Source organism: Aedes albopictus, chromosome 2 (genome assembly GCF_035046485.1).
Source record: "Aedes albopictus strain Foshan chromosome 2, AalbF5, whole genome shotgun sequence".
In the NCBI taxonomy this organism is placed as follows: domain Eukaryota; kingdom Metazoa; phylum Arthropoda; class Insecta; order Diptera; family Culicidae; genus Aedes; species Aedes albopictus.
In genome coordinates this window covers 321,819,744-321,835,524 of record NC_085137.1, presented here as the reverse complement: position 1 = coordinate 321,835,524, position 15,781 = coordinate 321,819,744, and the positions used below count along the sequence as shown (strand labels likewise).

The window sequence follows — 15,781 nt, the reverse complement described above, 5'->3', positions numbered from 1 at the left end:
CACCCTTGGCAATGCTGTTGGGTAGAACAGATTCAACGTTATGCTAACATTTAGTTTGCTTCTTACCACCGAGTTGAGAGCGTGATCGATTTATGCAAAGTGATCAAGTTGTTTTTTTTTTTCATCATGAAGCTGGAATTTAGTATCAATGGGAAACTTTACCACAGTAAGTCATATCAGTTATATATGTTTGGAAGCAATAATTATTTAAATAGATATGGGACATGGGAGTGTACCATGCTGTATTTTCTTGAAAATTCGGAGGACATCCATTGGCATTATTAGGGCAAGCAGGTCATTCAAACTAACTGAGAGCTTCTACGAACCTCTACACGCGTGACAGTAGTCATATCTATAAAAAGTACCGTTGTATAATCAACTAAAACTACTGCCGTGTGCAGCATAGTTGTCCCATGTTCCAAAACAGCAAACCGAGAAAAACGCGTTTAAAGTTTCAGCCTTGTTTCCTTCTCAAAGGACAAGTGTAATAAAATAGCATGGTTCAAAGAATCGTTTTTGCTCCACACCGATTATTCGATTTGTAACCAGATTCTATGTCTTCTCCCAAAATTTGAGTTCATTTGGTTGAAAATTGAGACTGCACAAGCCCTTCAAAGTTTGCATGGGAATTATTATGGGAAAATGATGGTTTTCATTCAATCGACCGTAGTATTTTCCCAAGTTTCCTAGAGCGTTAGTTGACCCTTGCAACTCCTAGGCTACTCTATCAGCTACAACTTTGCCGAAGGCCGCATTCAAATCGGATGTCTCATGAATTATTTACCGATTTGTATCCAACTGGACAAACTATAGCAATGATCCTCCAGCTTGCCAGCAGGCAACATTGCTGCATATGGCGCCAAAGATAGTAACACTGAAATCATGGCTACTATGTTTTACTGCAAAATGCAGTGATGCCCAACGATTAGTTTAACCATCACGAGTAAAGATTTCGATTCTGGATAAAAATCGATACCTACAGTAAAACCTCCATGAGTCGATATTGAAGGGACCATCGACTCAAGGAAATATCGAGTAGTTGAACAAAAGTCCTTTGGGAAGCTTTTTGGGGGGACCATCATAGTAACCCAGAATTTTTTTTTCAGTATGGGAAAATTTACCTCCATGAGTCGATATCGAGTCAAGGAGGTAAATTCACAAGGTCAAGGTCGATTGAATGAAAAACATCGTTTTCCCATAGTAATTCCCATACAAACTTTGAAGGGCTTGTGCAGTCTCAATTTTCAACCAAATGAACTCAAATTTTGGGAGAAGGCAAAGAATCTGGTTACAAATCGAATAAGCGGTGTGGAGCAAAAACGATTTTTTGAACCACGCTAGTAATAAAAACACAAAGTGAATTTATCAGCATATCGTTAGAATTGGTATTTGTCATTGAAGTATGAATAAAAAGCTTCATAACCATTTAACCTTCCGTTAATCGCGCTGTTGTACTTTGTACAATACATGAGAATTATCGACTATTACTTTGAAACCATCTTTTCTATCGATGTCAACCCCAAATGTATTCTACAGGAATCTTATTTGGAATATTATAAGACCTTTTTTGAAAACAGTATAACTCCTTATAATGCGGAAAATTGAAAATCGCAATATGAAGAACGTACTATATTTAAGATAAGATAGACCGTTGAATGTGAATTAGTGTATTTCATGGTGTATTTCAAAATCTAAATGATCTAGAAATATGGTGTCTTCGGCAAAGTTACTTGGGATATCAAGGGCCTTCGCGAGGTGATCAGAGAAATTCAGATTTCAACCGATAGGCGGCGCTATTGAGCATGTAATTTTTATATCCCATATAACTCAGGATCCTGAGTACTTAGAAAGATGGTGTCTTCGGCAAAGCTGTTTGGTTGGTTAAACACTAACTGATGAAGAGTCGTTTGGTTTGAAACTCCACATCTAGGTGGCGCTAGTGGGCATTGAAATTTTATAACTTATACATATCAGGACCCTGATTACTTAGAAAGATGGTGTCTTCTGCAAAGTTGTTTAGTAGATCAAACACTAACTGATGAAGACAAATATGACGTGCAATTTCACATCCAGGTGGCACTAGTGAGAATTCCCATTTTATACCTCATATATCTCAAGATCCTGATTACTTAGAAAGATGAGACATTGTTGTTTGATGGATGAAGGATGGATATACTTATCCCGTGACATTGACAATCTTAAGATAGAGTATATTAAAATACGACGGTCAGATATTGAATATTTTACTAAGCGCTTTAACTTCATGTAAAATTAATCAATCAAGTGCCAATTTAAACAAATTATAATCAACTAGTTGTGTAATTTTCAAATTTTAAAAACTTTCGGAAGTATAAAAATTTACAGCTCGTTGATTTTTTTTTTCTAGATGAATAATAACACGTTCATGCTTTTGCAAATTTACAACTAGCGTCTTCTGGTGGCAGAAGCACGAATCAAATGGTCAATCAACTGAAAGCCCTTGATCTACCAACCAACCTTGCCAAAGATATCAACTTACCAGGTAATCAGACTCGGAGATACATAAGATATGAAATTTGCATACTCATTAGCACCACTTACTGGCGAAATATTGATTTCAACGACCCATCAACCAAATGCACTTAACCTTTTTGACAACTTTGCCGAAACCACCATCTCTCTTCTAGTAACCAGGATCCTGAGAACTGTTGCATATACATTTCTTATGTTCACTACCCGAGCAAAGTCCAACAACAAAATTACAGCAAATCGAAACCATGATTTGCATTCAGCAACAAAATGATATCACATTTTGATATCAGTTTATCTTCACTTAATTTGATTTCAAATTTTGCTTTCGGTTTGCTGTCATTTTAAATTATCATAAATATTTAGTGTTAAAATAGTTTCAAATCTTTTAGGAAACTATTTAAAGTAATTCCAGGGTTATATCATTTTGTGCAATTATACTACCCATGATCGCATATCAGTCCCATATTTGCTGGGTTTCCTATTCATATGGGACAATTATGCGATCATAGGCAGTATATAATTGCATTTATGATTTGATATCAATCGAAAAACGCTACCTTTAATGTTTTTTTTTCATTTTTCCTGCGCTGATAACAAAAACAGTTATCAATTTGCTATCATCGATAGCAGGAATTGTTTTCAATTTGCTGTCACAGGAGCATTTTTCTGCTCTCATTTTTGATGTTTTAACCGTTAAAACGACCAAAACGACAACAACCTGAGCTATCAATATTTGCAATATCACAACATCAAAATTAGTTTTCAATTTGCTATCAGACTTTGCTCGGGTAGCGTCATCTAGTGGTGAAATTACGATTCAAACGGACAACTATCTGTAAGTTTTCGATCTTTTAGAAGGTCGGCACGAGAGGTAACTTTTCCTCCATTTGGTCTTTGATTTACCAAACAACTTTGACGAAGACACCATCTTTCTGAGTAATGTGGAGCTTCGTGGCCGTTCGGTTAGCGTTACCAAGCGTTTAACCGCACCATGCTATTCACTGGTGCATGTAATGTATGTCGTGTACATGGTCTAGTGTTAAGTTCTGTTCAGTCTGTACAGCCTCTGGCTGAAGAAGGTGTCCCGTGCCTTTTTAATCGGGATCTTGAGCTACATGAGATTAAAAATTTACATACTCACTAGCGCAACTGTCACTCATCTATAAGCCCTTGTGTGGAATTCGCGGGGGAATCGCCGTGCTCCGTGCCGCACGTCTGATGCGTCCGACGGTCGACCGAAGAAAGAGGACGAGTGGACGAGTCATAGTGGTTTCGCAGCGCGGTGTCACGAACACTAATGCAAATCTACTGGTTGAAAATATGCCCATTTGATTTTTCTGGGAACAGCTGATCTTTGTTTACTATTTTCAACCAGTAACTCAAGTGGTGTTCGTGTAATGCAGCGTGTTCGTACACGCAACACTACTAAAAGCAGAAACCACTATGGCCAACCATGCGCTGGTCGGCCGCGCATTGACAGTTGGGCGTTAGGCGTTACTCGGAAGGGGTTGCGCACTGTCCGTTAGAGGCATTATTCTGAGCACGTGCATCACACACCACACACTTTGATATACCAAACATCTTTGCCAAAGACACTATCTTTCTAAGTAATAAGGGTCCAGAGATACATAATATATAATATTTACGTGCTCACTAGCGCCGCCAAGTGATGAAATTTCAAATTAAACTGCGAATCATCCGTAAGTACTTGACCTACCAAACAATTTTGACGAAGACACCATCTTTCTAAGTTTTCAGGTTCCCGAGATACATAGGATATAAAGTTTATTTGCTCACTAGCGCCACCTAGTGGTGGAATTTCCAATTAAATGGCCAATAAGCCAGGGTGTTGTTCAAAGTACAACGCGCGACTGCTCGCGTTACAAAAATTGGCGCGAGTACTGAAAAGTTAATTTTATTTGATTTTTTTAAAGATAAACTCTGGTGGGACTGTACTGCCCATGATCGCATAATTGTCCCATATGAATAGGAAACCCAGCAAATATGGGACTGATATGCGATCATGGGCAGTGTAATGCCGATAAGTCTAGCAATTTTCGGGATTTTCTCGGCATAAGCTGTCCTATGTCATGTGAGATGTTTAGCATAAGCTGTCCCATTTTGTAATTTTCATCATAAGCTGTCCCATGTAGAGTTGTGCAGCATAAGCTGTCCGATTTTGAATTTTACAAATTATATCAGGAATTCTCAGATAGCTTTTTATGCGTATAAATTGAACATGGGATAGTGCAAAATGAAACATGGCACAACTTATGATGACAAAACTGAACATGGGACAAATTGACTTGATGTTGTTTTCATCTTCTTCTTCTTCTTTATGGCTCGACGTCCCCACTGGGACTTGACCTGCCTCGCTTCAACTTAGTGTTCTTTGAGCACTTCCACAGTTATTAATTGAAGGGCTTTCTTTGCCTGCCATCGCATGAATTTGTATATTGTGTGGCAAGTACAATGATACACTATGCCCAGGGAGTCGAGAAAATTTCCCCGACCGGAACGGGAATCGAACCCGCCGTCTCCGGATTGGCGATCCATAGCCTTAACCACTAGGCTAACTGGAGACCTGTTTTCATAGAGTTTCTGAATAAAGTATACCATCCGAGAGTAGATTCTGAAAGTATACGCAAAATAGACCTTTTGATGATATAAAGTCAAAATCTTAAAAAAGTAACATGGGACAACTATGCTGCACACAGCAGTGCACGACCTACAGGGGGGTGGCCAAAATATTTGGGATAGGCAACTTTTTCCTCTTACAAAAGAGTTCAATAGACTGTACCTTTTCTAAGAGTGTATATAAAATTCTCCAATTTTGCATCCTTACGTGCATCCTTAGGCGCCAACTTGTGACTTAGTGGGTGGATGAAGCTCTTTAAAATTGCGCAACATTCCACTTTTTTTCACTTTTTTCATACGAATATTCCTAAATGATATGAACTGCGTCGAAAATTCCCGAATTTCATTGATTTTGAGTGGCCTTGCCCCCTCCAACGTCACAAGTTGGAGCGTATGTGTGCATCATTTGTACCGTAATCTAGGGGGGTAGTTAATCAGAGGGAGGGAGTTGATCACCACACCATGGGATCCACGTCCTTCAACCGCTGAAGACGCTACAATTTTGTTTCAATGGAAGAACTTTTGACGTAATGCAAATTTGTGAATACTGAATATATTTGAAAAATTTTCGAATGTTTTTTTCGAAGGTTGAAGAATTTTCGAAGAAAATGATCAAAATCACCTAGCAAAGTTAATTTTCAAATCAAATGTTCGAATTTTCAAATTTTTGAACTTATATGGCAACATGGGCACGGTGAAGAGATACCATTGATTTATACATTTACCGTGCCTTTTGTTTCAATTAAAAAAAGTAGCATTGCACTTCTTTAAAGGCGTGCTTCTATAATACAAAATACATTTTTTGTTCATTCATGGTAGGCTTATTCAATGTAGCTTTAAGTTAAAATTGATGTGAACATATAAGTTTTATTTGAATATAGCATATTTTTCCTGATACGAGTGCTCTTTATAAATAAACTAAAAAGAGTATGTTTTTGAAAAAGTAGGAATTTTTTTTAGAAATTGCCTACGTTAAGGCGTGTAATTTGGGTCATTCTGTCACTTAATTTCATTTTATTTTTACTATACACTCAATACACTAGTTGTAAGAATTATGAAAACTTATTCAGATTCAGCATCATCAAATTCAGTTTGTTCAACAATTGTCCGCCGAGATGAACCAGCCCTGGGCTGAAAATCTCGTTAATAAAGATAATAAAAAACAATTGTCCATTCACAGAATGTTATGTCATTGATTGATCAAACTTCACTCCAGATTCAAAGTTTGAAAACTAGGCCATTTGAACATTTCTTACAAAATGTAGCAGTTACTTGTAAGAATTTCGTTCACGGAACTTGCTACAGGTCCACTCAGTACATGTTTTAAAAATATTTGTTTGGAATCATGGTATCTTATGTTATTGAAAATAACAGAGGAAAAGTGATCAACTTCCGCCCAGATTACGATACAAATTTATGCTCGGTTGGATCTTCCGCTAAGCTCAAACCGTTTTCGTTAAACACTATTTTTAGACAACTGATATTTAAACTGTCATATCTCGGATTGATGCTTTAATATTCTTCTTAAAATATGTACGGTGTTGTTGTTGAACAATTTCTAAAAATGTAATTTTAAATCCAACTTAAGCAATTCTCATTCAATTGAAACGTATTATGTAGATGCGTATACATGTGTGCCACAATTAAATTACAAAATTATACAAATTCTACGCAAAAAAAATGATTGAAACTTCTGTATCGCTTATGACACTGCACAATTCTTAAGATTAATTTTAAGAAATTTCTGTTACTGGCAAATCGATTACAAATATCAAAGCCACACCATAGTTACAAGAACTGGAAGGATGTCCTTGGGGATTTTTTTTATTACCGAACAGTTTGGGCCGTAGGGTCTCCGATTTTCATGAAAATTTCACCTGAGCTAGAGGTCGTGAATATATGATCATATTTGGAACTCAAAAAAATCATAGTGGACTTTCAGAAAACGATTTTCCAAAATTTTCTAAAACACCCCAATTTTTAAAAAAATTATATCTCAAAAACAATGCATCGTAGAGCAAGCTTTTTTTTCAATTGCATATTCGGATTCCTTGTTAAATTTCCAATAAGTATGATCTGTTGAACAGTTAGTTTTCATTGGAAAAGTATGTTTAAAATGGGAATTAGTAATGTGACGTTACAACGTTGTAACGTCACGCTACTCATTCCCATTTTTAACATTCTTTCCGATTAAAACTAACTGTTCAATAGATCATACTTATTGGAAATTTCACAAGGAATCCGAATATGGGTAGTTCTTGCTGAGACCGGCCCACTATTTACACCTTGTCTTCTAAGGACTGTTCAATTTATAAAACGGACAACTTGCTTGTGCGATATCTTTTTTATTTTTCAATAAAACCATTATCAGTTTTTTGCATAACTTACTATAGTTATTCTCAAATGTAGGAAAAATATAACATTAACCAAATTGTTCTTTATTGTGTAACTAAAGCGGTTTTCGTAAAACATCAATGAAAACCCATTTCTCAAAATTCGACACAACTTTCCACATACTTAACATGCACAAAAACTTCATGAAAATGTTTTTAATGTATTGGAATCTTATACTACTCTACTAAAGGTAAAGCTCAAATGTTGGTCAATAATAATGCACCAAGCAGTCTCCATCATGGTATAGTAAGTTGCCTTGTTTTCATAGAATTTATTAAAAAATGTTCATTTAAGTCCTGTGTTGCAATAGCATCACGGATTCGGCTAAAAATTTGTCCAGAGCAAGGTTGCGACCATTCATTTGCAAAGATTTACATTCATTTGCAATTATCTCAGTTCAAAAGCATGCTATCGAAAAACAATGTATGGACGAATTTAACCTTGTAGTTTTATCTGAAAGTTTGCCGAATAATATTGGGGTCGCAAACGTATACCAAAGTCGTGAGCGAGCTGTGAAGGCAACTCTCCACGCGGTGAATATAAATTTCATTCATGCTGTGGAAAGTTGCCTTCACAGCTCGCTCACGACTTTGGAATGCGTGTGTGACCCCAATGTTATTCGGCAAACTTTCAGATAAAACTACAAGGTTAAATTCATCCATACATTGTTTTTCGATAGCATGCTTCTGAACTGAGATAATAGCAAATGAATGTAAATTTTTGCAAATGAATGGTTGCAACCTTGGTCCAGAGTAGTAGAATATTGCTCTCTGAATGATACTGAAGAGAGATTTACTAATTGCATTTTTCATCCAAAATTTAATCCATAAAGATGGCCATATTAAAAAGTTTCATATTTTTTGCTCCATTGATACAGATTTTCGACTCTAGCGAATCTTGTTATTATTTATTTTCAACAAAGTTGGTCCTATGTTATTGTACACCTTATTTAATAATAATCGGATGCAAAGTTTTTATTTCCTACATCATTGTTTTGCAAAATTTGCATTTGGTTGCATTGTTATTTGGAAGAACCTTTAAAGAACGAAACTGTTTTGATAACTGTGTCTGTAATGGCGCACAGTAGCCAAACCAACAATGCTATTAAGAAGCAGTTTTCTGCATTTAAAACCACATTATTCCCACTTTCGACTGAATGCATAAAAAATTGATTATTTAATATTTTCATGCCCTTTTTGCTTTACAATTGAATTTTATTCAAAAAATCGAATCTCACTTGAGACTTTAATATCTCAACACTTAATTTTTCAATTGAGTTTAAATTTTGTCAGAATGTTTATTACTCATGCTGCTGCAGCATGGCACATACTTTTCTGGTATTAAAAACAATATACCATGTTTGAACAGTAATTTTATATATATTTTCAATTTTCAGAAATCGAAAGAATAGCCTTATTTTACACCTGACCGATTTTCTTTAAAATAAAACTATTTTTATTCGATTAAAAAATGATTACTATAATGAAAGATGATGTACTGAACAACGAATCAAGGGTGGTTTAATTTGAACTACGCGTCTTCTTTTTATAGCCTTGTAAAGTTGTCCGTTTTATAAATTGAACAGTCCTTAAACTGTTTAAGGTGGCGATTTTCTGGAAGTCCTCGCTATAAAAGTAAGGAAAATACATTTGGTTACTCAAATTGATGGACCCCCCGTTAGTTAGAGCTACAACAATTTTTGAAGACTCCTCGATTTTGGTCAAATGGTGGCTTATTTAAACCGTTATAACTCGAAAGTTTCTCCAAAACCCACATCAAAACGAATTGTTGTTGAAAAGAGGAAAGATAGAGCTACTATTTACAATTATAAAAAGTTGAGTCGGCCATATTGATTTTGGCCGCCATCTTGGATTTTTATACCAAAACATTTTTTTTTCACCATGATGGCAACCACCGATTTTCACAATTTATGCATCAATTGAAAGCTGAGACATTTATACATAACATATCAAATAATTAGAGATGTCCCTTTCTTCTTTCAAAAGTAAATCATTATATTTTACAAAAAGGGCTAGCATTTACTTCTTGATCAAATTATAAACTAATTTAAAATTCATTAGACCAATCTAAACAATAGCTTTTTTTTGTCAGTAAATCCTGAACGCATTGCAATAGAGACATCGTTGAACACCTTCATTCGAAACCACGCCCAGCTCAAAGGAACGAAATTCATGTGTTTGGAAGGAGGTTGTGGTTCGTGTATTGTAAATGTAACTAGACAGCATCCAGTGACCAAAGAAATAACTACAAATGCAGTTAACTCGGTGAGACTAATACGTGATATCAGTGCTAAAATGGCTATTCAATACATATCTTACCTTACAGTGCCTTATGCCAATTTACGCTTGTCACGGATGTGATATTCTCACAGTCGAAGGAATTGGCAGTAAAAAAGATGGTTACCATGCTGTTCAGAAGCGGCTTGCCGAATTTAATGGTTCACAATGTGGATTCTGTTCCAGTGGTATGGTGATGAGTATGTTTAGTTTGCTAGAAGCAGCTGAAGGTTCGGTGACTATGCAGGACGTCGAAAGTGCACTCGATGGAAACATCTGTCGCTGTACTGGATATCGGCCGATATTGGATGCTTTCAAGAGTTTTGCTGTGGACGTTGGTGACAGCATCAAGAAAGTTTGTCAGGATATAGAGGACTTGGGATCGGGATCCAGCTGTTCGCGAAGAGCTTGTGAAGGGATTTGTAGTAATAACTCTCTTGAAGATGATCGAAGGATGCAGATGATTATTGATAACGATGGAAGACAATGGTATAAAACATACCAGATGGCTGATATTTTGAAGATATTTCAAAGTATTGGAAACAAACCATATATGCTAGTAGCGGGGAATACTGCTCACGGAGTCTACAAGCGCAGTAATGGCTTGGAAGTTTTCATTGACATTAATTCCGTCAAAGAACTACATCATCATGAGATAGAAGAACATCTTATTGTTGGTGCTAACATTAGCATTAATGAATTTATGAAAATTATTCATCGTGCAGTCAAGAAAAATGTAAATTTTCAATACTTAGGAAAACTGAATGATCACCTTCAGAAAATTGCTAATCAACCCGTAAGAAATTCTGGAACATTAGCTGGAAATCTTATGATTAAACATGAACATTTGGAGTTCCCTTCAGATTTATTTCTACTCCTTGAAACAGTTGGAGCAACGCTGATTATATGTAAGTATTGTTTTATTCTAAAAAAGATAAATGATTAATATTGTCTAATTTACAGTGGGTGATGATTCTTCAACAACTGTTACACCTCAGCAATTTCTTCGCTTAGATATGACCAAGAAAATAATATCACGCATTATAATTCCACAGTACGATCCTGCGCTGCATGCCTTCAGGTCCTTCAAAATAATGCCCGTGTCCCAAAATTCGCGAGCTTATGTGAATGCAGGGTTTTTGTTCAAATTTTCAGATTCAACTTTGATCCCCGAATCTGTTACCATTTGTTTTGGCGGAATAAATCCTGCATTTGTTCATGCTTCAAAAACGGAAGCATTTCTTATTGGCAAACCATTGCTGTTAAACGAAACACTCAAGGAAGCAATACAAATATTAACTTCAGAGCTTGATCCTGATTATGTTCTTCCGGACGCATCACCCAGTTACCGCAGAAACCTTGCGGTGTCGTTGTTCTACAAGTGCATTTTGGACATTGCTTTCGAGTATCAGGGCAAACTTGATCCAGTAATGAAAAGTGGCGCAACAACCTTGGAGCGACCTCTTTCTTCGGGAAAGCAAAGTTATGACACATACCCAAACAAGTGGCCTCTAACTCAAAATGTCCCCAAATTGGAGGGATTGATACAGTGCTCTGGAGAGGCAGAATACATCAACGACATACCGAAGATTCCAAACGAGCTGTTTGCTGCATTCGTACTAGCTACTGAAATTAACAGCCGTATTGTAAAAATAGATGCTTCAAACGCTTTGGTAGGTTTAAGATTTCAAAATGTTCAAGTGGAAATAACTTTTTTTCTATTCTTCTAGAAAGTGGACGGAGTGAAAGCTTTCTTTTCTGTTAAGGATATTCCGGGTATCAACAATTTCATGACCCTTGAAATAGGAGCTCCTCAAGTAGAAGAAGTTTTATGTAGTGGTGAAGTAGTTTACCATGGTCAACCGGTCGGTATCATAGTGGCCAAAACATCCGAACAAGCATACCGAGCTGCCAACCTTGTTGAAACATGCTACGAACAAATGCAGCCGAAACCCGTTTACCCTACTGTTTCAGATGTCTTTGAATCTCAAGCATATGACCGTGTGTCGAATCAAGGATATGATCGACACGGGGCGCAGTTTAGTACCTCAACCGAAGGACCCATTAAAATTAATGGGCGTCTGGACCTACAAGGCCAGTATCACTACACAATGGAAACACAAACCTGCTTTTGTATTCCGCTCGAGGATGGTATGGATGTATACTCATCGACGCAATATCCAGATTTGGTGCTTTGTGCCGTCTCCCAGGTGTTAAACGTGCCGCAAAATAGCATAAACTTGAGTGTGCGTCGCGTAGGAGGTGCATACGGAGCGAAGTCTACACGTCCTGCACTTATTGCATGTGCCTGTGCCGTAGCCGCTAAGCTTACGCAACGCCCTGTTCGTATGGTTCTTCCAATGGAAACAAGCATGTCTGCCCTTGGCAAACGGATCGGATGTCTTAGTTTATACGAAGTTGACGTAGACAGCAACGGAGTCATCAACAGGTTAGATAATACTTATACTCATGATGGAGGATCCATTGTCAATGAAAACATATCGTACTTGACCTCTGACATGTTTAAAAATTGTTACCGTACTGACAATTGGAATCTTGTTGGAAACGTTGCCCGAACAGATGTTCCGTCTAATACATGGTGTCGATGTCCAGGAACCTCAGAGGGTATCGCCATGATAGAAAATATCATGGAACACATTGCTCACGTTGTTGGCAAAGACCCTATGGAAGTGCGAATGCACAATATGCCCAAAGAAAATCATATGTACAAGCTATTGCCTAAATTCAGAAAAGATGTGAGCTTTGATTCGCGAAAGAAAGCTATCGATAAATTTAATGATAAGAATCGCTGGCGAAAACGAGGGATTGCCATCATTCCTATGGAATATCCCATGGAGTACTCGGGTACCAAGAATGCTCTGGTTTCAATATACCACATAGATGGATCAGTCGCAATCACCCATGGCGCTGTTGAAATGGGGCAAGGAGTCAACACAAAAGTCGCCCAAGTTGCTGCCAGTATTCTTGGAATTTCCCTTAACAAAATATCAGTTAAACCTACAACCACATTAACATCTCCAAATAACAATCCTTCTGTTCACAGTCGAGCCAGTGAAACAGCTGCATTTGTAAGTTTGTTGCACTTTTTCCATCATGTCAATCCTTTCCTCAATCTTTTTTTTTTATCACAGGCAGTGAAACGATGTTGTGAGATATTGCTCAAAAGACTTCAACCGATTTGGACATCCAATCGCTCAGCGACTTGGGAACAAATCATAAACACAGCTTTCGTTACAAACGTTGATCTTACTGCTGAATACCACTACCAATCAGAGGATCTCCAAGGATATATTATCTGGGGATGTGCTTGTGCTGAAGTAGAGGTGGATATTCTTACCGGAAATGTACAAGTGCCCCGGGTCGACCTGCTCGAAGATGTTGGAGAGAGTATGAGTCCAGGTATTGACATCGGGCAACTGGAAGGATCGTTTATCATGGGGTTGGGATATTATCTGACGGAAGCATTGGTGTACGATCCTTCGGATGCATCACTAGTGAACAACCGTTCATGGAATTACAAAGTTCCGGGTGTAAAGGATATTCCCATAGACTTCCGAGTTAGTTTCCTGAAAAACAGCTCTAACCCACACGGAGTGCTACGTTCCAAGGCAGTTGGAGAGCCATCCTTCAGCATGACTCCTGTGCTTACCTATGCGTTGAGATATGCGCTACGCTCGGCACGGCGAGATGCAGGATTGCCGGACGACTGGATACCAATAGGTAAGCATGGACCATAGATAATATTCTGACTTTTTGGACACAGGTATCGTGCCAGCCGCAAGAAATACGAATGCAAAATAACCAATTGGTAGAGAAAGCTTAACCAGTTAATAACTGTAGAAGGGCTTACAGAACACTGAACTGAGAAGTAGGCTCTATCACAGTTGTGGCATAACGCCAGATAGAAGAAGTACATGTGGAAGAAATTCTTTGAGGAATACGAGTAATAATGCCCAGCCCAGTTAAAGTCCGCTCGAGATACGTCGGAGTACGATAAAGTCTGGGTATTTGAGGGATTAAAATAAACTCCATTGAAAGTGCTTCAGGTGGCCACCACAATGTTCAACTTGAACTCCTACCCACGCTTTTAATAGCACTAATATTGAATATTCGTAAATAAATGCGCCCACTGCATCAATATTCAACCATTGCGCAACAATAATGACAATGGTGCAACCTTCATTTGTTGCGACAATCCACCCAATGCGACATAGGTTTGTCCCAACTAGAACAGAATAGGATAAAGATACATCACGAGTTTAGAGATTTTTAAGCCTTGCATTGCGATTTTCGAGCGGTAATTTATATCGTCAGTAAACACTGTAACGCTGTTGAAGATCTATCATCAAACAATGATTGTTCACGAGTTGAAACGTACGCAACAAATTCAGCTTCCGTTTTGTCTGCAACTAAAATTTTCCAGATCATGTCATTATCGGTTACCAGTTGGGATAAAGAGAATCGCCACGCCCCTTGGTTGCTTGTTTCGTTAAGTGTAGAGAATTGTCAGACAAAAGAGAGAATTCTCTACACTTAATGCGCCTGATTTTGATTATCAATCTTTTTTGTAAGTATTGAGGCAAAGCCAGAATTATCTAATGTATCGCTGTTTGATGCTTGGTTTGTCAGATTTGTGCCTCTAAAATTTGCATTGTGGATTAACCGGTTACTTGTATTCCACTTAAGTAGCTTAAGTAGCCGTTCCAAAGTACCGTGAGGTCGCCATTCACCGCTCATTTAACGGCAATTTCGTAAAGTATATGACATTAAAAATCGACGTTTGCGAATACTGCACTTTATTTTACGTTTACAACTCAGCAATTATGTTGGTATTATAGAAAAAATATAAAACGATTGTAAAATATGTTTACAACCGAAAAAATAAAAAATCAAATGTGTTATCTCTTGGCTCCTATTACCGCTCATGCATCCATTCACCGCTCATAATGGATCCATTCACCGCTCACTGGATTATTTTTTCATGGAATCACAGAAACTATTCATTTATAAAAACAAAATAACTTTTATTTACCAAAGTATTGACGATTCATGTCGTTCAGTTCATCCTGTTTTGTCAAAATGGAATCTTTAACGGGGTTTACTTGTTGGATATTTTTTTCGCTGTGTGCCCTGAACAGTTCCCCTGTTGTCCTGCAGCGCAGTGTGAGAAATATTTTTTGAGAACGTGATTTCAGGTACACCCATATAAAAACTTGATGAAATGAAAGTTTTTTAATGTGGCAGCATGTACATTAATTTTTGTTACGATACTTTACTAACATTTGATGATTTTTGTATGATTGACCCAAAATGAGCGGTGAATGGGGCATGAGCGGTGAATGGCGACCTCACGGTAGCCGTTTTTATATTGAAGTCAATTTAATTGTCAAAACATGAAGAATATTTAGATGATTCTTCTTCTGTTTTCAGGATCAGGCACTACACCCGAAAAGATTTTTTCCATTGCGTTCAAGTCAACTGACCAATACAAGCTTTACTAAAAAAGAAAGGTGAGTATACACTAAACGGATTAAGCACAAACTTCGTGTTTAATAAAAGTTTGAAGAATAATTTAATTCGTTATTTACAGCACGGAGTTCATATTGTACAGTTCCCAAAGAAAGAACACGGTTTCCTAATGTATGCACACTACCATTCCAAGTCAAGTTTTGCTTACGATTAATTCAATTTTAATACTAGCCTGGTACTTGGAATGGCAGCCCAACAGCCCCTACAAGCGACTATCCAATATAGTTCCAGGACTGGCGAGTGCTTCTTTTCGTTCCTGGATCGCAATACACAATCTCCTATGTGGACCGATAGGCAAACCCAACGATTTTATGTCACTCTCTGTAAGCAGCATTAAGGTTTCCATGTCGATTTCGTTTTTCTGAAAACTAAACATAAAAAATAAAATTTTG

At 37.4% G+C, this 15,781-nt stretch overlaps 2 protein-coding genes across 7 annotated transcripts in view; one reads left to right on the top strand and one right to left on the bottom strand.

Annotated features, from left to right (window-relative positions):
• Nucleotides 1–81: 81 nt before the first annotated feature.
• Nucleotides 82–15,587, top strand: LOC109408692 (xanthine dehydrogenase). Of its 2 annotated transcripts, XM_062852378.1 has the most exons (8): nt 82–166; nt 9,655–9,827; nt 9,889–10,747; nt 10,803–11,512; nt 11,570–12,928; nt 12,992–13,580; nt 15,291–15,370; nt 15,451–15,587. In XM_062852378.1, the coding sequence occupies exons 1-7, from the start codon at nt 127–129 to the stop codon at nt 15,359–15,361; spliced, it is 3,801 nt and encodes a 1,266-aa protein (XP_062708362.1). In that variant the 5' UTR covers nt 82–126; the 3' UTR covers nt 15,362–15,370; nt 15,451–15,587. The 2 variants fall into 2 exon arrangements, with proteins under 2 accessions (XP_062708362.1, XP_062708361.1); XM_062852377.1 differs by having other exon boundaries at nt 11,570–13,580.
• The window catches only part of LOC109403054 (pre-mRNA splicing regulator USH1G), a 37,813-nt gene continuing 37,440 nt past the window's right edge, over nt 15,409–15,781 (bottom strand). For all 5 annotated transcript variants that reach the window (XM_019675785.3, XM_062852380.1, XM_019675786.3 and 2 more), the window contains one exon: nt 15,409–15,757. In XM_019675785.3, coding sequence (XP_019531330.1) covers nt 15,592–15,757 — 166 coding nt within the window. In that variant the 3' untranslated portion in view covers nt 15,409–15,591. The remainder of the gene's footprint in view (nt 15,758–15,781) is intronic.